Source organism: Periophthalmus magnuspinnatus, chromosome 18 (genome assembly GCF_009829125.3).
Source record: "Periophthalmus magnuspinnatus isolate fPerMag1 chromosome 18, fPerMag1.2.pri, whole genome shotgun sequence".
Classification (NCBI taxonomy): domain Eukaryota; kingdom Metazoa; phylum Chordata; class Actinopteri; order Gobiiformes; family Gobiidae; genus Periophthalmus; species Periophthalmus magnuspinnatus.
Window position 1 is genome coordinate 2,529,457 of NC_047143.1, and position 25,563 is coordinate 2,555,019.

General features: G+C 41.2%; 1 protein-coding gene across 1 annotated transcript in view; it reads left to right on the forward strand.

Moving 5' to 3' along the window:
• The window catches only part of LOC117386328 (cytochrome P450 26B1), a 52,678-nt gene extending 35,458 nt beyond the window's left edge, over nt 1–17,220 (forward strand). Inside the window, exons 3-7 of the mRNA XM_033983673.2 lie at nt 3,627–3,745; nt 3,847–4,003; nt 6,249–6,401; nt 13,043–13,327; nt 15,354–17,220. Coding sequence (XP_033839564.1) covers nt 3,627–3,745; nt 3,847–4,003; nt 6,249–6,401; nt 13,043–13,327; nt 15,354–15,746 — 1,107 coding nt within the window. The 3' untranslated portion in view covers nt 15,747–17,220. The remainder of the gene's footprint in view (nt 1–3,626; nt 3,746–3,846; nt 4,004–6,248; nt 6,402–13,042; nt 13,328–15,353) is intronic.
• The last annotated feature ends 8,343 nt before the right edge of the window (nt 17,221–25,563 follow it).

Here is a 25,563-nt window from a genome sequence, read left to right on the forward strand (position 1 = left end):
TAAAACCTCGAAAAGCAGTGTCTAAAGGTGCACTGTGTAACTTTTCTGGTCCGTGGTCTGCCAACAGGTTGTTTCCATGGCGATGTTATTGTTTTGCCCCATGTTGTTCCACGTTATGTTCCAAGTTGCGTGAAAAACATGTGTTCTTACTGTGTGCGCGGTCGCCTGCGTGTCTCCATGACGACGGGAAAGCGTTCAATGCCAAACCGTGGAACATTTCGATGGAGATGAGCAGGAACGAGCGTTGAAAAAGTGACTTAGTGCAGCTTTAAATCTTACTTGTTCCTGTAGCTTTGACAAAATCTTTGGCAAATCGCTAGTATTTACATTCATGAATTTTAGGATGTGTGCACGACTTAAAGAGGAGGTATCTACTTCTGTGGGGTATTAAAGAGGAGGTATTTACTTCTGTGGGGTATTAAAGAGGAGGTATTTACTTCTATGGGGTATTAAAGAGGAGGTATCTACTTCTGTGGGGTATTAAAGAGGAGGTATTTACTTCTGTGGGGTATTAAAGAGGAGGTATTTACTTCTATGGGGTATTAAAGAGGAGGTATCTACATCTGTGGGGTATTAAAGAGGAGGTATTTACTTCTACGGGGTATTAAAGATGAAGTATTTTACTTCTACGGGGTATTAAAGAGGAGGTATCTACATCTGTGGGGTATTAAAGAGGAGGTATTTACTTCTACGGGGTATTAAAGAGGAGGTATTTACTTCTACGGGGTATTAAAGAGGAGGTATTTACTTCTATGGGGTATTAAAGAGGAGGTATTTACTTCTGTGGGGTATTAAAGATGAAGTATTTTACTTCTATGGGGTATTAAAGAGGAGGTATTTACTTCTATGGGGTATTAAAGAGGAGGTATTTACTTCTGTGGGGTATTAAAGAGGAGGTATTTACTTCTGTGGGGTATTAAAGAGGAGGTATCACATCAGGTTTGTGAAGTCGTAGTGAACAGTTTTGTATCACGTTTTTGTTTATTTGTGGAGAATTGTCGTGTGGGAGCGCGGGTGACGTCGGCTTGTGGGCGGAGCCTCGTACAGAATCTCACAGCTTAAACGTAAAGCGGGTTCGAATAGGACCCGGGATAGATCTCTAGATGACTCAAACATGCACGGACGACATCTTAAACCTCTTCAGACGTGTTTTTAACGAGGAAACGACATCAGAACACGGGAGAAAGTGCTAAAAAACCCCACGATTCTACACACTACCGCTTCTTTAAGTACTGTTTTTTTCCGTGATGTAGTCCCGGTTTAGTCCTGGTTGAACCCTGATCGAGTCCAGACCCGGTTTAGACCTTCATTAGTTCTAAGTGAAGTCTTGTGTGATGCTGGTTTAGTCCTGTTTCGTCCTGGTTTCGTCCTGGTTTAGTCCTGGTTTAGTCCTGGTTTCATCCTGGTTTCATCCTGGTTTAGTCCTGGTTTAGACCTGGTTTAGTTCTGTTTTAGTTCTGGTTTAGTCCTGGTTTAGTCCTGGATTCGTCCTGGTTTAGTCCTGGTTTAGTCCTTGTTTCATCCTGGTTTAGTCCTGGTTTAGTCCTGGTTAAGTCCTGGTTTCATCCTGGTTTAGTCCTGGTTTCGTCCTGGTTTAGTCCTGGTTTAGTCCTGGTTTCATCCTGGTTTAGTCCTGGTTTAGTCCTGGTTTCGTCCTGGTTTTGTCCTGGTTTAGTCCTGGTTTCGTCCTGGTTTAGTCCTGGTTTTGTCCTGGTTTGGTCCTGGTTTAGTCCGGGTTTAGCTCTGGTTTAGTCCTGGTTTTGTCCTGGTTTAGTCCTGGTTTAGTCCTGGTTTTGTCCTGGTTTCGTCCTGGTTTCGTCCGGGTTTCGTCCTGGTTTAGTCCTGGTTTAGTCCTGGTTTCGTCCGGGTTTCGTCCTGGTTTAGTCCTGGTTTAGTCCTGGTTTAATCCTGGTTTAATCCTGGTTTCGTCCTGGTTTAGTCCTGGTTTAGTCCTGGTTTAGTCCTGGTTTAGTCCTGGTTCTCATCGTCCTGTTGACTTTATTCAAAATGACACGGCTGGTCCTACTGAAAACTACTGATATTCCGTTCCGTTCTTTCGACTTGGAATATTTTGCTCACGACGCTGCTGCTGCTGCTCTCGTCTCTCGTCTCTCGTCCAAAACCCAAACTCTTCGCAGACCAAAAGAGGAGGACAAAAGTGAAATCGGGCCAATCAGATGTTCCAGTCTCGATTCATTGAGCAGAAAACTCGACCCATGTGTCGCCAACGCAACCGAAAACACCATGTGGTCTCCGCCAATCAAGATTACTGTCACAAAATCCCACATATCTCCTGGACGAGTTTGGCAAAGGAATTCCGCGTTTGAAAAGTCGGAAAGCGGAGCGTGTGTGTGTGGCAGAGTGGTTAGCCTGGCTCCTCCCTCTCTCCATTAGGTCGCGGGTTTGACTCCTGATCCCCCTGAAGTACGCGTGTTTTTCAAAAGTGATTATTTTATCTCCTCCCTCGCACCAGGAGATTGCGGGTTTGACTCCCGATCTCGCCGTGTCGAGCGTGCGTTGCTTGTTCTCTCCGCGCCGCTGTGCCGGAGCGGTTCTCCTCTTAATGAGAAGGTTGTAGGTTCGATTCCCGAGCAACTTTTTGGACGTAGTTGTGCAAATTTTGGTCATAAATTCAAACGTAGATCCTGTTTTTGGAGCGATCGACGGTAGCTGAGTTGGACGGATCCGCAAAGTCGCAGGTTGTCGGTGCGATTCCAGCTCCCACAGATAAATACTGTCATTGTTGTGTCCTTGGGCAAGACATTTAACCCACATTATCCTTAGCGTCTGCGTACACTGGTGTATTAATCTGGATCGGAGTCTCTTTAAACCAGGAGTCTCAAACGTGCGGCCCGGGGACTGTTTACGGCCCGCGAGACAATATTTTACGGCCCGCGAGACAATATTTTATGGCGCGCAAGACGGTATTTAGTTTAATGTTAGTGTGGCGTTACCGTGTCGCGTGTAGAAGCTTCCTCCAGATTCGTAAACGCTCGGTAAACGCACGTGTCACTTGCGCTGAGGTCGGCTCTGCGTACTCCCGTCACAAAAGATTCAACAAATAACGATGTATATCCATAAAATCCACAAGAATTGGCGTATTTCTTCATCTACGTTGAAAACAGCGATGACGTTTAAGATTTTAACAAAGAATACTCGACTCTGCCTCCCGCGACCCCCAGATAATTTGAGTTTGAGACGCCTGATTTAAACAGATAAAACCAAAAATTGACGTTGAATTCAAAGCTTTAACGTAACTTGTCGTGATTAGACTTGTTTTTTACGTTTTAATAGTAAGATTAAGTGCACAGGGCACGTTTTATACGCCCGGGAGCGTTAACATTTGAGACTGAAACATGAACAGGTTGAATAATACTAACAGAATCCCAGGCATTTCAGAACATGTTCGTAGAGGCTGAAAGTACAAAGTTCACAGTACACACTACCACACTGAAGTTATTTATTTTTACTACTTTATACATTTTATTTACAGTCAAAAACATAAAAATACATAAATGCACATACAGATTTGGTCGATATGACGTTTCAGTGATAAACTAAAGGCCCAAGAATCAAACTTTTTCTCCATTTTCATTTTTGTTTTGTTTTGTTTCTTTTTTTTTTAGGTTTTCGCCAAAGTTTTCAGTCACGAGGCGCTGGAGTCGTACTTACCCAAAATCCAGCAGGTGATCCAGGAGAGCCTGCGAGTGTGGAGCTCCAACCCAGAGCCCATCAATGTCTACAGGTAACGGAGCGCAGTATCGATACCCGCGAGCGAGTATCTATATCAGCCCGTGTGTAGCTATGGGCCAATTTACAGACGTAATGTTGTGTCGTCACCCACAGGGAGAGCCAGCGTCTGTCCTTCACGATGGCGGTGCGGGTGCTGCTCGGGTTCAGGGTGTCGGAGGACGAGATGAAGCATCTTTTCTCCACGTTCCAGGACTTTGTGGACAATCTGTTCAGTCTGCCCATAGACCTGCCCTTCAGCGGGTACAGGAAGGTGAGGGCCCAGTGTGCTAGCAAGATTTTTATATAACTTATTTTTATTTTATTTATTTATTTTATTAATCTTTATTTTAATTTAGATTTTATTTATATATTTAAATTTTTTGTATATATTTTTGTTACATTTTTAATTGTATATATTTTATTATTTTTTTCATTTTTATATATTTTTTTCATTTTACATTTTATATATTTTATTCCAGTTTTTATTTTTATTATTATATTATTATTTTTACATTTTTTATATATTTTATTTGTATTTTTTTTTTTATTTTAACATTTTAAATTTTATATATTTTTTTTCATTACTTATTTTTTATATTTACATTTTAACCTTTATATATTTTATTTCATAATTTATTTTTATTATTATTATTATTATTAATAATAATAATAATTTATTTTTTATGTATTGTTTTTTTACATTTAAAATTTCATATATTTTATTTCATTATTTATTTATTTTTTATTTACTATTATTATTATTTTTTTTTTATGTATTTATTTATTTTTTACATTTAAAATTTTATATATTTTATTTCATCATTTATTTTTATTTATTTAGTGACTGACTGAGTGTCCTGAGACTGAAACTATCCATCTACAAACATAAATGGCAGTAAATGCAGCAACTTTCTATACTTTCTTCTTCTTCTTCTTCTTTACAACCATTTTGACTGTTTTACTACAGACTTCAGAGCTAGAATGTCGATATGTAGTACACAAAATACACAAAATACTTTTACTATGACCCTAGAACAGACAGACTAGACACTAGACGCACACTCCATGTTTCACAGTAGCCGCTCTACAAAAACGACTTGAATCTTGAACTCTTGAGAGCGCTAATCTTTCCTGAACTTGAGGAAATAAACAAACGCCGCGTCCCAAACCTGATATTTGACTTTATAAAAGGAGCAGTGTGACTCGGGGCAGGACGTCCAGCCTCTGCTTTTATGATAAATGAAGATAATTGTAGACATTTTGGGCTCCGGTCGGGGTCATTCTGGGGTCATTCTGGGAGCAGTTTCGGCCTGGGTGGCTTCCACAAACAAACCCAGACAATACAGGGGATATTCTAGAGCAGACGTGATGAGCGGCACGGCTAAACTTAGACATGTGCAATTTTACAAAACACTTTCAAAAAAGCTCCTAAATTACACAAAACGGACTCTTCTGAGGTTTAAGTCGTGTTATAACGCTGTTTCCTCCTTAAAAACATGCTGGAGTTGTGTTTTTTTGTCACTCACACGTGTTTGAGTAGCAGTTTATTATGAGTTTGTTACATCTCCGAAGCTCAAAACACTCCGTTCCACCTTGTGATGTCATCAAGTGATATTTTTCAAGTCGGCGTCTCCCTTTTACCTTTAGTTCAGTAGAAGATTGCCGATTCCAGGTCTGAAATGATTCTAGTGAAGCTGTATGACACGACATAATGAAAACACAGTAGATTCACTTCCTGTATTACCACATGATGACATCACAAGGTGGAACGGAGCGTTTTCTGCAAAGGTTTGTGCATTAAACGTGTGCGAATGAAACAAAAAAAACACAAATCCAGGTCTGTTTGTGACGAGGAAACGACAGTAAAACACAGAACATGGGCCCTTTAATGCCGTTGATATAAGTTAAGCTAGTTCCGCGTGACACATGCTAGCTAGCGTTCTTTCGCGGAGTAGGCGCCGCTAGCTTGTCCCCGGCTGCCTCACAATCGTCATATAAAATGTAAATGAACTACTGGAGTTGTGTTTTTGTTTCATTCACACACGTTTGAGTCACACTTTATTATTAGTCTGTCACATCTACAAACCTCAAAACGCTCTGTTCCACCTTGTGATGTCATCAAGTGGTTGTTTTCAAGTTTGCTGCTACCTTTTTTACGTTTCGTTTAGCAGAGATTGGGAAGTCCAGAGCTGAAATGATCCAAATGATACTAGAAATGAAGGTGTGTGGAGTTTGAAAACACAGCGGAGCACTTCCTGGATTACCACTTGATGACATCACAAGGTGGAACGGAGTGTTTTCAGTTTGAGAAAAGAACCTAAAAGCTGCAGGTTTGTTTGCGTTGAACATGTGAGAATGAAACAAAACACAACTCCAGGTCTGTCGGTGATGAAGAAACGACATTATAACAGATCGGAAAACAGCGTAACACGTCCCCTTTAAGCTCGACCGCACTACGGAACTTTCCCGGCGTGGAGGGTCACACGTTCTTACCCGGTTTGTGTCTGTTTGTGCAGGGCATCCGGGCGCGGGACACGTTGCAGAGGAGCATAGAGAAGGCCATCCTGGAGAAGCCTCTGTCCCAGGGCAAAGACTACAGCGACGCTCTGGACGTGCTGATGGAGAGCGCCAAGGAGAACGGCGCCGAGCTCACCATGCAGGAACTCAAGGTACGAACGAGAACAAACGCCGCGTCGAACGAGGGCGTGAACCGTTAGCTACTCAAGTGATTCTGTCCGCGAGTCCTTCAAGATATTTCGGTTCATTGAGTCAAATTTAAAGTAAAAGTAAATAACAAAATAATAATAACAGTAAAAGCGGACGAAGTGAGTGCGACGGAGCTAATCGAGGCTAGCAGTTATAGCGGCTAACTGCGTGTATCATAGCAACTAAAGAGCCAATCAGTCGCGAGGGTGTTGAAGGTAACGCCCCGTCCCGCCCACACCGCTGGTTTAACAGGGAGGGGACACTTAGCAACGCTGTCAATCAGACCTGTTGCTAACGCTAACGGGGAAAAAAAGGCGCCTGATTTGTCTGTTATTAATGTTCATATATTGATTTACGGACAAAATTAGTTAAATAAAAACCCCAGGATCATGTAGAGGGTTAATACGAACATTTAAGACCAAAATGACGAGTCTGACAGCAGCAGGTACAGAGAGAGGACACAGTTTTACTAAAAACTAGAAAATAGATTAAAAAAAAACCCCAAAACCTCAAAATAACTCATAAAATTAATAAAATAATAATAATAACAAAATAATAATAAATAACTCAATATAATAAATCATAAAATAAATCAACTCAAAATAACTAAAAAAAAAAAAAAAAAAGAACAATAACTAAAAATAAATAAATTAATTAAATGCCTCAAAATTTAAATTAAAAAAATAAATAAATAAATAAAAATGAACCTAGGATCATGTCGAGCGGGTTAATACGAACATTTTAAGATCAAAATGCCGAGTCTGACAGCAGCAGGTACAGAGAGAGGGGCGACGGCGGAACGACGCGGCTAGCAGGTTAGCTACGTCCATTTATATAAACAGTCTATGGCGTAGCGTCTGCCACTTGCTCTCCACAGAGATATTATTGCTTTTTCAGCCATGTTCCACAGCGTAGCACTATATTCCGCGTACGTATTGTCCGTTCCGCGTACGTTTTGTCCGTTCCGCGCGCTAATACCTGTCGTTAGCGTGGAGTCTCTCTGTAGTTTCGAGTGGGCAGAGGGTCAGCGGTGAGGCTTGGACCGTCTCGCACTGTAGCGTTTAGGTGTGAATCCAGGTCACCGCTGGAGTTCGGCCAAAAGGAACTGTCCCAGAGCAGCAAACGGGAGCAAACGTCTGTGTCAGGGGGTCGTCCAGGGGTCACGGAGGGGTCACGCAGTCGTACAGTCTCTGTAAACAGCTAAAAAAAATCTTAAAATATGTTACTAAAGAAAGAAAGAACGAAAGAAAGTCTATAGCGTCGTGTCGGGTTAGCATGAAGCGCAGTTAAACCTGGATTAGCTATTTAGTGACACTTTACACCTAACGACATTGAAATTCCCTGGGGGTGTGATGCTAACTGGAGGCACTTCTCTGTCTGAGGCTTGTTATTCTTTAATCTGAGCTTTGTTTTAACACAATCTGACCAGAAAAAGCCGGTTTAGTTGGAGCTAAAACGCTGATTTTGCGCCGTCTCCAATAACGTTACAAACACAAGCTAGTTAGCATTAGCCGACAGTCATTAGTCATTGTAGTTAGCTAAACTATTAGTAGCCGTAGCTAAATCTGGTACAAATCATCTCTTCTTTTGTAAGATTAATGAATTTGTACGTGAAGAAATAAAGAATAAAGAAAGAAAGAAATCATTTAGCTGTTGCGTAATGTGTCAAATGAGGGTTGCTAGTCACAAAAAACAAAACAAAACAAAAATAATAAAAAAAAAATAGCACTTTTGCTCCTTCAAGACGCTCAAAGTGCTTTTACATCAAGAAACACATTCACCAATTCACGCCAGTCGCTTTACCAACTGAGCCACGGTCGCACTTAATAACACCACGTATAAAAAGCATAAAGAGCGAAGTGTCTTGCCCAAGGACACAGTGGCAGTATGTGCACTGGCGCCCCCGTGTGTCGCCGCCAAACCCCAACACGTTTAATGTATAAAAATCTGCCTTTATATTTGAAAAAGTGAAATGTTTGCAGAGTGATATTTGTAAACCGATAAATTATTCAAGAAATTCCTTCACTAAACCCCGAAAGATCCCCCTCTCTCCTCTTTTTCCCTCTTTTCCTTTCTACGCCCCCCTTCTCTCCTCCTTCCACCCCAACTCTCTCTCTCTTTCTCTCAGCTCATTCTCTCTCCCTCCCTACTCCACTCTCCTGCACCATTGCCCTCTCTCTGTCTTTTTCTCCCTCTATCCTCCTCTCTGTCCCTCTTTTCTCCATTTATCCTCCTCTCTCCCTCTTTTCTCACTCTATTCCCCCTCTTTCCTTTCTCCCTCTACCCTCTTCCTCTCTCTCAATTGGTTCTCACCTCCATCCTCCTTTTTCTCTCTGCCTCTTTGTCCCTCTATCCTCTCCCTCTTTTATCCTCTCTTCTTTTTCTCCCTCTATGCTCCTCGTCCCTCTCTTTTCTCCTTCCATCCTCCTCCTCCTCTCTCTTGCTCTTTCCCTTCCCCTTACTCTTTTTCTCTTTTGTCTCTCTTTCTGTCTTTTCTTCCTCTATCTTCCTTTCTCTCTCTCTACCCTCTTTTCTCTCTTCTTCTTTTCTCCCTCTTTCTCTCTCTTTCCTCCTTCTACCCCCTCCTCTCTCTCTCCTTCCCTTCCCCTTACTCTCTTTCTGTCTCTTTTCTCCCTATATCCTCCTTCCTCTCTCTCTACCCTCTTTTCTCTCTCTATCCTCTCTCCACCTTTTCTCCCTTTATCCTCCTGTCTTCTTTTTCTCATTCCATCCTCCCCTCTCTCTTCTTCCCTTCTCCTTACTCTCTTTTTTGTCTCTCTTTAGCACTTTTCTCTCTGTGTCCTCCTCTCCTTCACTTTTCCTTCCTCTCTCTCCTCTTTTTTGTCTCTTTCTCTTTCACTCTGTCCTTCTCGACCCCTCCCTCCTCTCCTCTCCTCCCTCCTCTCCTCCCTCTCTCCCTCCCTCTCTCCCTCCCTCTCTCCCTCTGTGATGAACACATGTGTAAAATCCTGCTAAATTCTTGAACACCGCGACTCGACCAGGGGCTTAGCGGAGCCTCTGGGTTTTTTTTCCGTTGAAAATCGCCAGGTACCAAACGCCGAATGTTGACTTTGGACGCGACCGACATATTTTCCCAAATGTTCCACTTTTGAGGAATTAAAAACTCTTTGCGCTAACGTTACATAATGTGTCTTGACAGTTTATGGCCCCCAAAACAAATAGATGTGTACAAGTGTGTCCAGGGCTGTTAGCTAGCAACGCAGACACGTTTCATGTCCAGGACGGTTAGCTAGCAACGCAGGCACGTTTCATGTCCAGGACGGTTAGCTAGCAGTGCGGACACATTCACCAATTCATGTCAAGGAGCTAGCGACATGTTCAGGGCAGTTTAGAACTAGCGACATGTCCAGGGCAGTTTTAAGCTAGCGATGAGTTCAGGGCAGTTTAGAGCTAGCGACGCGAACACATTCACCAATTAATGTTCAGGGTAGTTTAGAGCTAGCGAAGTATCTGGGGTAGTTTAGAGCTAGCAACATTACAGCAGCAGCTAGCTAGCAGTTTGACAGGTACAGGACAGTTTAGAGCTAGCAGCATGTCCAGGACAGTTTAGAGCTAGCTAGCTGCATGTCCAGGGTAGTTTAGAGCTAGCTGCGCGTACAGGGCCGTTTGGAGCTAGCAAGGTGGACACATTCACCAATTTATGTTCAGGGCAGTTTAGAGCTAGCGACATGTCCTGGGCAGTTTGAGGCTAGCGATGCATACAGGATAGTTTGGAGCTAGCAACGTGGACACATTCTTCAATTCATGTCTAGGGCAGTTTAGAGCTGGCGACTTGTTTAGGGAAGTTTGGAGCTAGCGACGTATCCAGGGCAGTTTAGAGCTAGCAACGCCAACACGTTTACCAATTCAAATGATGAACTACAATGTCAAATCGGCTCTGCACAAAAAAATCTGTAAGTCAGTTTTATTTGAGCTAAAGAAGCTTCATATTTCCACAAATATCTCATTGGACCAGGTTAAGCTAGCATGCTAACAGTAATTTAGGTATTAGGAACTCTTTAATACCCCATAGAAGTAAATACCTCCTCTTTAATACCCCATAGAAGTAAATACCTCCTCTTTAATACCCCACAGAAGTAAATACCTCCTCTTTAATACCCCATAGAAGTAAATACCTCCTCTTTAATACCCCACAGAAGTAAATACCTCCTCTTTAATACCCCATAGAAGTAAATACCTCCTCTTTAATACCCCGTAGAAGTAAATACCTCCTCTTTAATACCCCACAGAAGTAAATACCTCCTTTTTAAAACCCCACAGAAGTAAATACCTCCTCTTTAATACCCCACAGAAGTAAATACCTCCTCTTTAATACCCCACAGAAGTAAATACATCCTCTTTAATACCCTATAGAAGTAAATACCTCCTCTTTAATACCTGACAGAAGTAAATACCTCCTCTTTAATACCCCGTAGAAGTAAATACCTCCTCTTTAATACCCCACAGAAGTAAATACCTCCTCTTTAATACCTGACAGAAGTAAATACCTCCTCTTTAATACCCCACAGAAGTAAATACCTCCTCTTTAATACCCCGTAGAAGTAAAATACTCCCTCTTTAATGCCCCATAGAATTAAATACCTCCTCTTTAATACCCCATAGAAGTAAATACCTCCTCTTTAATACCCCATAGAAGTAAATACCTCCTCTTTAATACCCCGTAGAAGTAAATACCTCCTCTTTAATACCCCACAGAAGTAAATACCTCCTCTTTAATGACCCAGAATGACCCGTTATATCCATTTTATTTATAGCCAAAAAACATAATCGCCAAAATAAATCTATAAATAGTACGACAGTATTTCTCAGTTCTCACTCGGGGAAACATGGCCAAACCAAAACAATATTCCCGTTCTGTTCTTCAGTAACACGGATCGTCGGCATCTCCGTGCACTTTTCACTCCGACGTAAAATACGGTCCTCTATATTTCCACTTTATCCACGAGGAGAGCCATTACGGAGCGCCATTACGGAACGCCGTTTACGGAGCGCGTGGATCCAGCTGGCCGGCCCACAAAGTAAAGACAAGGCAAATTTAGGAGTCTTCTGCGCTCTCTAAAATAATAACAACTCCACTTTCCATATCACAAATGTGGCTTTGGCAGAACCTGGGAATATGAATAAAAAGAGTCTTGTGAAAACTTTGGGACTCGCTCAGATCGACTCGGGCAAAACGGAGAGGAATTTTCCAAAAACACGACGAGGTGATTTTTCTTTCGAGATAAAAATGGAAAGAGTTTTTATCTTATTTTTATCGTGACAGCTAGCAAAGCCTGTTCGTTCACTTACGCCGATCGCTATCTCTTCTGCACTTGATTTATTAGAGACGATATGTAGCGTCTGCCCCTGCTGGTTTAAACGAGGTACTACAACCACAACTGGACCTGCGTCGCCAGATCCTAAACCTGCAGACAAAAATGACACCAAAATTGAAACATATGAACAGTTCGCGGTGGGTTTTACGTACGGGCGAGATCGCGTTCTGTGTATTAAGCTAACGACAAGCGCTAACGGTGTTTACGTCGCTGTGATTGGTTAAATCCACCCGTCTCTCGTTCAAAGAATAAACAGGATGAAAAGTGAGACGAGTAAATATACAAAAACATGATACAAAACCGTGCACGACAACTTGACTTAGCGCTCTGAAGGGGAAGGGACTTAGCGCTGAGAGCAAAGGAAGGGGGAACGCGGCATAGAAACAAGCAAAATTTATAAAACATGCTAATGTGTAGCTTTTTGGCGGAAATGTCATTTTCAAAACAAGGAAAGGAAACGCGGTGATTTAAATATGTTATGTGTTAGCAGGAAATACCCCGTAGAAGTAAATACCTCCTCTTTAATACGACATAGAAGTAAATACCTCCTCTTTAATACCCCGCAGAAGTAAATACCTCCTCTTTAATACCCCATAGAAGTAAATACCTCCTCTTTAATACCCCATAGAAGTAAATACCTCCTCTTTAATACCCCATAGAAGGAAATACCTCCTCTTTAATACCCCGCAGAAGGAAATACCTCCTCTTTAATACTCCGCAGAAGTAAATACCTCCTCTTTAATACCCCATAGAAGTAAATACCTCCTCTTTAATACCCCGCAGAAGTAAATACCTCCTCTTTAATACCCCATAGAAGTAAATACCTCCTCTTTAATACCTCATAGAAGTAAATACCTCCTCTTTAATACCCCATAGAAGTAAATACCTCCCTCTTTAATACCCCATAGAAGTAAATACCTCCTCTTTAATACCCCATAGAAGTAAATACCTCCCTCTTTAATACCCCATAGAAGTAAATACCTCCTCTTTAATACCCCATAGAAGTAAATACCTCCTCTTTAATACCTCGTAGAAGTAAATACCTCCTCTTTAATACCTCGTAGAAGTAAATACCTCCTCTTTAATACCCCGTAGAAGTAAATACCTCCTCTTTAATACCCCGTAGAAATAAATACCTCCTCTTTAATACCCCACAGAAGTAAATACCTCCTCTTTAATACTCCATAGAAGTAAATACCTCCTCTTTAATCTAAGATAATGCACAAGTTTTCAGTCCACGTTTTACCTCTTTTTTCTCTCTCGTCCAGGAGTCCACCATCGAGCTGATCTTCGCCGCCTTCGCCACCACGGCCAGCGCCAGCACCTCCCTGATCATGCAGCTCCTCCGTCACCCGCAGGTGCTGGAGCGTTTACGGGACGAGCTCCGATCCCGCGGCCTCCTCCAAAACGGCCGCCTGTGTCCCGAGTCGGAGCTGCGTTTGGACACGGTGGTGAGCCTGAGGTACCTGGACTGCGTCATCAAAGAAGTGCTCCGCCTGTTTACGCCCGTGTCCGGGGCCTACCGCACCGCCATGCAGACGTTCGAACTCGACGTAAGTTTAACTCAGATGAGGTAGTGGTTGAATGTGTAAACATTTTAAGAGTTTTTTGCCCGCTAACGTCACGTAGGGCAGTTGTTCGAGCGTTAGCATTAGCATTAGCATTAGCCATAAACATCAACAGCGGTCACTTGCATCTACAGGTCTTCATTCTTGGAAAATACAGAGTGGGATCAGATCGGTAATTTGGTCTAAGTAATCGTCGATTCCCAATATCTGAAAAATGTGCCGTATCTGAGCCGTATTTGTGCCGTATTTGATCTGATCCGATACCGATACTTGGCTCTAGTGTACTCACCGATACAGATTCCCGTCAGTTTTTGTCACACGGGGCAGTCAGGGCAGATTACACAGGGATATCAGAGCAGTTAGCATCATATTAGCTAGTGTTGTTCGAGCGTTAGCATTAGCATTAGCCACAGATGTCAACAGCGGCGGGTCTTCATTTAGGAAAATACAGAGTGGTGTCAGATTGGTAATTTGGTCTGAGTAATCGTTAGTGCTGTTCCGATACCTTTTTTTGTTTTGTTTTTCTGATCTGATACCGATACTTAGCTCTCGTGTCCAATACCGTGCAGTGTGAAGACGCAAAATAAAGCTACTCAATTTTGTTACAGTACAAGAGCAAAAAATAACTACCGTATTTTCCGGCATATAAAAAATGTATAATAATGAAGAAAAAAAACATAAGTCGCACACACGGCCAAACTATGAAAAAAAAAGTCTGGAAATGTTTTTAAAAAGTATGTCTCTAAAGAATATCTACAAGAATAAACAAGATTTTGAGACGAAAGTGTCAGAGTCCGATGTCTAATGGTCCTGATGATGAGTTGCGCTGATTTAAGCTCTTTCACTTTTCCACTTTGTACCACAGAGCGAGGACAAAAACCACAGTGAGGCCTGGAAAAAGACCTCATCCTTAGAGCACATGGCTAATTATGCAGCGTAAACAAAGTCCGTGTTAGCGCTGTTGTCGTCCGGTTACGCTCTTGTCGTAGTTATTTTACGAAGTTCAGGGTTCACTCCAAAGTCTAAATGAAGGTATTAAAGAGGTAACACAAATGTCTTTTCCGTCATGAAGTGTCTGCAGAACCTCCACAGTCTGCATTTAACCTGCTTTGAGCGTTAGCGTTAGCGTTAGCATTAGCCACAGACATCAACAGCCCCCGCTCGCATGTACAGGTTTCTGGAAAATACAGAGTGGTATCAGATCGGTGATTTGGTCGGAGTAATCGTCAAGACGGATACCTAAAAAATGTGCCGTATTAGAGCTTTTGCCGACACCAGTATCGGTATCGGAACAGTGATATCAGCTTGTTTTTATGTGGCTTTTCACAGACTTTAACAGGAAGAACGGGTCATTTATCTAGCTCCAATGTTTCTAATTTTCCAAAAACCTGCTTAAATACTGATACTTGGCCGGTTACTGCGTGTTTCCTTTGGAGTTTACGCTCGTCTACTTTAGTAACTAGAACCAACATGGCGGCAGACGGCAAAAAACGATACTTAAATATTTTTGCAATCCATCAAAAATGTGCTAGAACTGGCGATAAACGCGTTGGTTCAGATTCAAGGACCACATTAAAATAGAGAAACGTGTCCATTTTCTTGTTGGGACGACTACACACGTTTTTATGGGGGTCCAATTACTTTGCACTGGTGGAGTGTCCCTTTGTCGCCATGGAGACGTTATGGCTTTGCCTGGTATTTTCCACAGTACTGCATTAGCGTGCATTTATTCTGTTGAAAGTGTTTTGGATCGCTAAAAGAAATATCTTGAAAATCATGCGTTCTTACTGTGAATGGGCTCGACTTTTCGCATCCTGCAACGAGCGCTTTTGACGTCATCTGCTTGTCTCCGTGGCGATAGATAGTTTTAAAGCCATACAGTGTAATGTTCAAGGCAGCGTAATGACAACAAGAACGTAGAGGACCTCCACAAGAAAACATGTTCAAGGCTTTATATTAATCAAAGCGAAGAAAAGTTCTCACGTTTAAGTGTTTTTTTGTCTTTTTCCAGGGGGTTCAGATCCCTAAAGGCTGGAGCGTCATGTACAGCATCCGCGACACCCACGACACCTCCTCCGTGTTCAAAGACGTCGACGCGTTTGACCCCGACCGCTTCAGCCAGGAGCGCGGCGAGGACAAGGAGGGCCGATTCCACTACCTGCCGTTCGGGGGCGGCGTCCGCTCCTGTCTCGGCAAACAACTCGCCACCCTGTTCCTCCGCCTGCTAGCCATAGAGCTCGCTAGCACTAGCCGGTTCGAGCTAGCCACGCGGAATTTCCCACGCTTGATCACGGTACCGGTAGTGCATCCGGTCGACGGGCTCAAAGTGAAGTTCTACGGTTTGGACTCGAATCAAAACGAAATTATGGCCAAGACGGAAGAGCTATTGGGAGCTACGGTTTAGGCGAGCGGAAACAACGCTGCAAATTGCTAAATTTTGAAAGAAGAAATGAAAATAAATCGCTAAGTCAAGTTTTCTTGCTGGAAGTTCGTTTGCAATGACTAAAAATACGTACCAACCGAATCGGGACTGTCCTCGTACAAAGGAAGAAGTTGCCAAAAAAGTTTAGTTGGTGTTATTTTTAAGACAAATCGCATTTTACAAAAAAGCTATAGGCCGACAATTTATTGGAAAGAAAAGTAGGGAGTGCACAAGATGAGAGGGATAGAGCGCTAGCATAGGTGGAATCTCGGAAAAATGAAGTGATAAACGTAGAGAGAAAGAGATAGACGTAGAAAGTTGGATAAAACAGGGTATAGACTGAAAGAGAGTGATATTTTAGCATTTAGCTTAAACTAAATCAACGGACCATTTTGTTTTGTAAACCAGGGTAAATTAGATTAGGGTAACTTTTAATTATTTTTAGCTAAAGTTATTGGTTTTTTAGTCTGGGAAATGTTTTAAAAATCGAGCGCCGTTGGAGGCATTCAGTTCAGGTTGCAGTTAGTTCAAATGCAGTGTTATCTTTGCACAGGTTAGACGTTATTTCAATACAAAACCTCACGTGGCATTAATAAACAGCAAGACGGGAACGATGCTAATGTCAGCTAGTTAGCATTGTTGCCATAGTAATTAATAATTCACATTTTGATTTGTTAAAAGTTCTATATTACACAAAACTGACTCTTGTGAGCTTTAAGGTGCTGTTTTTTTCCATCAAAAACAGACCTGGAGTTGTGTTTTGTAACTCTTTATTACATCTCCAAACCTCAAAACGCTCTGTTCCACCTTGTGATGTCACAAAGTGGTAGTTTTCAAGCTAACAGCTACGTTTTACCTTTTGTTTAGTAGAAATCTGCAATTTCCAGAGCTGAAATGATCAAAATGATTCTAGAAATGAAGGTGTGTGGAGTTTAAAAACACAGCGGAGCACTTCCTGTATCACCACTCGATGACATCACAAGGTGGAACAGCGTGTTTTGAGATTGAGAGAACAACTCCGGCTAAAATATACAGGATTTTGCACAACTCCTGGTCTGTTTTTGATGAGGAAACAACATTAAAACATCAGAAAATAGACAAATATCGGCCATTTAAAAGTACTCAAAATGGCGACTATAAACAGGAAGCTAACACCCTTTTATCGCTAACATGCTAACAGTCTCAGGAGTTTTGACGCAGATATGCTACAGCCCTACAAGTCGACACACTTCCAATCGTACTAGCTTACTTTAGCGTGTAATTAAGCTAATATTTTCTAACCTGTGCACCGATAGTTCAAGAGTTACGTAAGATTGTATCGTTAGCGACGTCAATTTGATGCTAAGGACGAAATGGAGGTTGAAGACTTACATACATGCTGCTTAACTGTTGCTTTGTCATTATATTTGTATTGTACCATGTGTATTTTGGCAAAGGCAACGCGAAAATGCAAAAATGTTTAAAAAAAAAAGAGAAAAAAAAGGCTTAAACAACTTTATTAGCTAAAGAGATTTTTATGGGTTGAGGTGGTTGCACAATCAAACTCGACAGGAAGTCTTTAAACCGACCTTTATTTTGAAAATCAACTCTGGGACTTTTAAGTTGAAACTCTGGGACAATTCACACCGAGAGCGACGAAAAAGGACGGACGGACCAATGAGATTACAGACGTGAAACGAGGGCTTTTCTGATTGGACGATTGGTTTCCAGGAGTCCAGCCTGCGCCAGTTTCATCACTAACAACCGTACCACTGATTTATTCAAACATATACATTGTTTTTTGCTGCTTCTTGTGTACATTTTCTATTTGAGAGTTTTACTAGTTTGCAACAATATTTTTTTCTTCCATTTTTTTTATACATCTATATAAATTTAGCTGATAAGATTGCTAATATTTGCATTTGTGAAAAACAAAATGGCGTTACTAGGCTATAGTGTATAGTCCTTTGTACAAAATCCCTTCTCTTTAGCGAACAACGGGGAAAAATCAGCTATCTACTAATGACCTTAATGTTATTGTACCATTAATATTGTTCTAAGATATTTGAAATGCTATTTTTATTCTATAGAGATTTTAGCCTACATGAGAAGGTCTTTGGTAAATATTGGGTGTATTTAGAGTGTTATGTAAACAGTGTTCAAAATGTTAATATTTGATTTTACTGTAATAATTATTATGTTGGTTTGTTATTCAGACTTATTATCACTGCATTGTATTTGATATTAATTATGAAAACAGAAAGCACTTGTTGCCAGGTTTGTGTATTGTAAGTGCCATGAGACTACACTTCCTTCTCTTGTTGTGTATATAATATTTGTACTTCTTTTTACAGAACAAGCTTAGTTTAAATATGAATGTTTTTTCAACTTTTCCTCTGTTCCTTTTTTGTTACGTGACCCTGTAAATGTACTCCTGTAATAAACCAGAAAAACTACACCCTGACTTCACCCGTCGCTCTTTCACTAGAGTGTGTATTTTCTGTACTATAAGTCGCCCTGGAGTATAAATCGCACATGAGTATAAGTCGCTCCAAAGTATAAGTCACCCTTGAAGATAAGTCGCACCACAGTATAAGTCGCTCCGGAGTATAAGTCTCTCCGGAGTATAAGTCGCTCCGGAGTATAAGTCTTTCCGGAGTATAAGTCTTTCCGGAGTATAAGTCGCTCCGGAGTATAAATCGCTCTGGAGTATAAGTCGCTCCGGAGTATAAGTCGCTCTGGAGTATAAGTCTCTCTGGAGTATAAGTCGCACCGTAGTATAAGTCGCTCCGGAGTATAAGTCTTTCCGGAGTATAAGTCGCTCCGGAGTATAAGTCGCACCGGAGTATAAGTCGCTCCGGAGTATAAATCGCTCTGGAGTATAAGTCGCTCCGGAGTATAAGTCGCTCTGGAGTATAAGTCTCTCTGGAGTATAAGTCGCACCGTAGTATAAGTCGCTCCGGAGTATAAGTCTTTCCGGAGTATAAGTCGCTCCGGAGTATAAGTCGCACCGGAGTATAAGTCGCTCCGGAGTATAAATCGCTCTGGAGTATAAGTCGCTCCGGAGTATAAAGTCGCTCTGGAGTATAAATCGCTCCAGAGTACAAGTCTCTCTGGAGTATAAGTCGCTCTGGAGTATAAGTCTCTCCGGAGGATACGTCTCTCCGGAGTATAAATCGCTCCAGAGTACAAGTCTCTCCGGAGTATAAGTCTCTCCGGAGTATAAGTCTCTCCGGAGTATAAGTCTCTCTGGAGTATAAGTCGCTCTGGAGTATAAGTTAAAAAAAAGCATAATAATGAGCAAAAAAACACGGTTGTCAATGTGATTGTAACGAAGATGGGACATTATAAATCCAGATGTGACTTATATTCTGCATCTGAGTATAAGTCGCACCCCTGAAACTATGTAATAAAAAAAAAGTGCGATTTATATTCCCAAAAATACAGTATTTCCAAATGTTTTGAAATCGAAATGAGTTTAAACAACTGTATTTCATGTGTTTATTTAACAGATAATGCATAACCGAGTCTACAGTCTTTAGATTATTTACAATCTGTGGTGGAACATAGCAAAGTAAAAGTAGAAAAGTACTGCATTTAAGTAAAAAAATGTAGGTATCTGTACTTTTAAAGAGCTTATTTTTTTACTTTTACGCGCAGGTATCTCAAAATACTCAATTCCACCTTGTGATGTCATGAAAACGGATGGGACGATAAAGAATAATATCGTTTATTGTGATTAAAAGGGTTGACAGTTTTATATAATCGTGAAAATCGGCAACAGAGATAATCGCCGTTATATCAACAGAATGTGCAGAAAAAAAGCTAATTATCGAGAGGGGAAGACAAAGCGGTTTGTTGTCATGGGCCCCAGGGTCTTAGGGGCCCAGAATCGGACCGTCTTCTTATTAATTTGTGTTACGGGGGGCCCATGTGTGACTTCTTGCCCCGGGCCCCCCAAATTTTAGTTGACGGCCCTGCTCGTCCATAAAATTCTCCACTAGATTGTAGTTTTTTTCACTGATAACAAAGTACAACACTATAACAGCTGTTTAAACATGGAACTTATTCAGAATATTAAAATTATAATGATTCATATCCAGAATATTTTTACTCCAGTTCTTTTTGTGATGAGGAAACGTTAGAACAGATCAGAGAACAGCGTCATATGGGAACTTTAAATATGAAGTTAACATGCCCCCGGTGGCGAGGTCTGTGACTGCGGCCCGTTCCAGAGGATTAAAGTGGAATAATCATCCTTCATTTGTGATGCAGAGACACAGTGACCCCCACAGAGTCAGATTTAAGAGATCTGCAGCAGCACGGGCTCATGGGTAAGATCAGGACGGCCGTGTGACTTTACATTTAGAACAGGGATGATCGGAGGAGACGGGCTAACCACTCTGCCACAGTGACACGGGGAGAACGTGCACGCTCCACTCAGAGATCAGGAGTCTAATCCACAACCTCCTGGAGAGAGGGAGGAGACGGGATAACCACTCTGCCACAGTAACACGGGGACAGTTGAACTGGATGAACAATAATGTACCATGTTCTGGTCTGAGCCAAGTTTAGTCCAGGTGTAGTCCAGGTGTAGTCCTGGTTTAGTCCTGGTTTAGTCCTGGTTTAGTCCTGGTTTAGTCCTGGTTTAGTCCTGGTTTAGACCTGATATAGTCCTTGTTTAGTCCTGGTTTAGACCTGATATAGTCCTTGTTTAGTCCTGGTTTAGTCCTGATTTAGTTTTAGTTTAGTCCTGGTTTAGTCCTGATTTAGTTTTAGTTCAGTCCTGGTTTAGTCCTGGTTTAGTCCTGGTTTAGTCCTGGTTTAGACCTGGTTTAGACCTGGTTTAGACCTGATATAGTCCTGGTTTAGTCCTGGTTTAGTCCTGATTTAGTTTTAGTTTAGACCTGGTTTAGTCCTGGTTTAGTCCTGGTTTAGACCTGGTTTAGTCCTGGTTTAGACCTGATATAGTCCTGGTTTAGTCCTGGTTTAGTCCTGGTTTAGTCCTGGTTTAGTCTAATTGTAAATGTTAATTCTGGGACGATGCCAGAACTAAATGAGTGGAGTGGCTGTAGATGTTAAAGGGACACTGTGTAACATCACTACCTGCTTGTCTCCATGGAGATGTTTTTGCTTTGTTTGTCCCACAGAATGTCATTAAAGAGGAGGTATTTACTTCTGTGGGGTATTAAAGAGGAGGTATTTACTTCTGTGGGGTATTAAAGAGGAGGTATTTACTTCTGTGGGGTATTAAAGAGGAGGTATTTACTTCTGTGGGGTATTAAAGAGGAGGTATTTACTTCTGTGGGGTATTAAAGAGGAGGTATTTACTTCTGTGGGGTATTTGTACCACAGACATATTTAAATCACCATGTTTCCTTTTATTGTTTTTAAAATGTTACACTTGCCCAAAACAAACTATTAACATGTTTTATAAGTTTCACATTCCCTTTGCTCTCTGTGCTAAGCCCCTCCCCCTTCAGAGCACTATCACAACACAATCAGCTGCATCGCACTAATGAAACTACTGCACATCACATCAGGTTTGTGAAGTCGTAGTGCACAGTTTTGTATCATGTTTTTGTTTATTTATGGAGGATTGTCGTGTGGGAGCATGAGTGATGTCGGCTTGTGGGCGGAGCCTCGTACAGAACCTCACAGCTAACAGTAAGGTGAGTCCGAATCGGGCCTGGGAGAGATCTCTAGATGACTCAAACCTCTTCAGACATGATTTTGATGAGGAACCAGTGTTATAACGTCATAAAAATGCGACTTTACTTTTACTTTTTAAGCCAAACAAGTAGTGCTAGCGGGTCGTTGCAGTTACAGGTTAGATCTGTGGAGAGTCGAGAGCACCAACAGTATTATTTAAGTATTTTTTGCGCAATTAAACCACCTGTTATTGAATAAAAGACACTCAAAATATGCTCAGATCACAAAATCCACCAGATATACTCCTGACTATGAACCTCCTCTCAATTTTAACCCGAGGATGGGTCAAATGCAAAGGAAAAACCCAATCTAAACGTCTTGTAAGTGCAGTTTTGACTTGACAATGGCGTCGGGAGCGAGCCTGGATCGGCCTGTCTCCGGTTACAGTCCTCGGTCTTTGTTTATAATAGCTTCTCCTGGTTTCTGAGTGTTTATTTACCAACCCCAGAGTCTGTTACCGCCTTTTCAAAGAGCACCTTTATTATTGGAGTCCGGCACGGGGAGAACAGAGCGATCCTTTATTTATTTTTGGGGCAATTAGGAAACTGCTGGCAAAATGTTGTTGAATACGGTGACGCTGTAGACGCAAAGCTCCAAGTCGGGGTTTGAGCGTCTGTTTGGCATCGTGAAAAGTGCGCGATGATGAACGATCGCTCATGTGGGATTTGTGTTCGAGAGGCAGGCTTCATAAATCAATTCCCGGGACCAAAGTTTGAGCTTCCAGGAGGCTCCCATTGCGATTCTGTTTAATTTCCGTTTGATCATTCGCTCAAAAGTTTTCACACGAGAAACAATGGAGGGATTTTAGACAATTGGTTCTGCACAAAAAAAAGGGTCAGACGGACAGAAAGTGACGACGTTTCTGGTCTAATGTGATTTCTGTGAGGTTTTTTTTGGAAAAGTCGTATTAAAATCGATAAATCCTGGAGTGAACACGGACTGGGAACAACAAGGAAAACCTCATAAACGTTACAGAAATGGTTCAATTCAAGTTATTTCTACAGCACATTTAAAACAACTTCGACTGACCAAAGTGCTTCACACAAAAGTCAACAAAAAACAAGATAAACACCTGTACGGTTGTCCCTCGCTATATCGTGGATCACCTTTCGCAGTGTGACTCTGAAGTGCTGTGCGTTTGCGATTTGTTTTCTCCCCGACAAAACCCACAACGTCGATGAAACGTTCTGCACCGACAAAGACGCCTACGAAGGTTTGAACTTTGAGAGAGTTTAAACAAGAGAGAAATGTGAGAAAATGTTAACGCCTGTGTGAGAAAAGTGTATAAAGTGTGTGGTGAGGGGTTTTACAGACAAAAACAGAGAGAATAATGTAAAAAAATACAGCTGATACTTCACAGATTTCGTTTATGAATAAACTAAAAAAAAGAAACAAAGAAAATAAAGAAAATATATTTAAAAAACTCAAAATAAGTACAAAAATTATAATTAAAATAACTAAAAAAAATAAATAAATAAAAAACACAAAATAACAAAAAAAAATAAACAAAAAATAATAAAAAATAAAGAAAATTAAAAATAAAAAAACAAACAAAAGCGAAAGGCGATGAAGGTTTGAACTTTGTGTTTAAACGAGAGAGAAATGTGAGAAAATGTTAACGCCTGTGTGAGAAAAGTGTGTAAAGTGTGTGGTGAGGGGTTTTACAGACAAAAACAGAGAGAATAATGTAAAAAATAAAGCTGATACTACGCAGATTTCGCCTATTGCGGGTTATTTTTAAAACGTGACCCCCGCGATAAACGAGGAAAAGAACAAGAAAACACCAAGATGTCCCGTTTAACTAGTAATGGTCACATTTTTATACAGCGCTTTTCCACTTTCAAGTCACTCAAAGCGCATCTTTTACATCTTTTACCGCTCACACATTCATACACCTATCACTCTGCGGTGGGTTAAGTGTCTTGCCCAAGGACACAGCAACAGCGTTCATCTGTGGGAGCTGGAATCGCACCGGCAACCTGTGGGTTAGTGGATAAACACTCTACAAACTGAGCTACTGTCGCCCTTGTGTTAAATGCCAGGGAGAAGAGGTGGGTTTTCAGTCTAGTCTCTCTAGTCTCTCTAGTCTCACTCTAACTGTGTTAAAGACTGAGAGGATCTGACAGGCAGGGGGCGCTGTTCCAGAGTCTGGGAGCTGCCACAGAAAAGGCTCCGTCACCTCTGGGCTTGAGCCTGATCTGCTGACCTCTGACCTCTGGGTGGACTACAGCGCTGCAGAACAGAGACCATGTGTTTTATTACGAGAAAAAATCTGATTTGAACTATTGATTTATTTATGTTCATTTAATTCATTGGCGACAGTGGCTCAGTTGGTAGAGTTCATCTTCTGAGGTGAAGGCTGGTGGTTCGATTCATGCTCTCGACATAAGAATCATCAAATCATCATCAAAAATCATCAAATCATCATCAAAAATCATCAAAACATCAAAACATCATCAAAACATCAAAATTCATCAAAACATCATCAAAAATCTGCAGAACATCATCAAAAATCATCAAAACATCATCAAAACATCAAAATTCATCAAAACATCATCAAAAATCATCAAAACATCAAAACATCATCAAAACATCATCAAAACATCAAAATTCATCAAAACATCATCAAAAATCTGCAGAACATCATCAAAAATCATCAAAACATCATCAAAACATCAAAATTCATCAAAACATCATCAAAAATCATCAAAACATCATCAAAAATCTTCAAATCATCATCAGAAATCATCAAAAATCATCAAACCATCACCAAAAAAAAATCATCAAATCATCATCAAAACATCATCAAAAACCATTGGTTGAACGGTCCAATCTACTGACGCATAGGTTGTTGATCCGATGATGCGATTCCAGCTCCCACAGATGAACACTGTTGTTGTGTCCTTGGGCAAGACACTTAACCCACCCCAGAGTCACTGATGTATGAATGTGTGAGTGAATCCTTAATATAAAGCGCTTTGAGTGACTTAAACGTGGAAAAACGTTACACAAAGACATGACCTTTTACCATTTACAAAATAAATACACCAAAAAGGCCAGTAACTGTGAGTGCAGGTTTTATTTTGAGTGCAGGTTTTATTTTGGCGAGCACAGATTTCACTTTCCCTTCGTTTGTCTTGTTGAGCATTGGCTCCAGTCCAAGCCCAGAACCGTTGGCACCTGTTTGACGAGTCGAGAGGGAAACCCCACGATATTCCGACACCTGAAACATCACAGAGCCACACCTGAGCGGGAGCTTAAATCAACACTGTCATCGTGTGAAGACGGAGCAAACGCACACAGCGACGACAAAGATCCAACGTGTTTTTGTGCGACGCAAAATCAGAATTTCACAAAACGGATGAGCTTTAAGTCGTGTTCTAATGCTGTTATCTCCTCAAAAACAGACCTGGAGTTGTGTTTTGTTTCATTCACACATGTTTGAGTCACACTTTATCATCAGTCGAAAGCTCAAAACGCTCTGTTCCACCTTGTGATGTCATCAAGTGGTAGTTTTTTTTCAAGTTAACGGCTCCTTTTACCTTTAGTTCAATAGAGATTCGCAATTCCAGAAGCTGAAATGATCCAAATGATTCTAGAAATGAAGGTGTGTGCAGTTTAAAAACACAGCGGAGCACTTCCTGTATCACCACACGATGACATCACAAGGTGGAACAGGGTGTTTTCAGTTTGAGAGAAGAGCTCAGCGTAAATCTGCAGTTTGTTTGTGTGTTAAACATGTGAATGAAACTAAAAAACACAACAGATCATTAGACAACGTTAGAACAGATCAGATGAACTGCCCCACAGCGCCCCCTGCCCTTAAAATATGTGAAAATGTAAACAGACAATTTTAAATAAAGGACTTTGCATTAAAAGTGCTGTACCCATTTTAAAACATGAAAAACAGAACTTTAACATAAGTTTAAATTCATTTTAAACAGTTTGCAGTGGTACAAAGTCACTGACCTTATGCAGTCAGACCATCCTAATGATTCACCATGATGAGTTTATAAGCACTTTGCACAACTTTTAGATACCAGAGTGGAGTTTTGCCATCGTGATGAAGCTAACAACATCTAGCATACTAACACACACTTCCTGATCA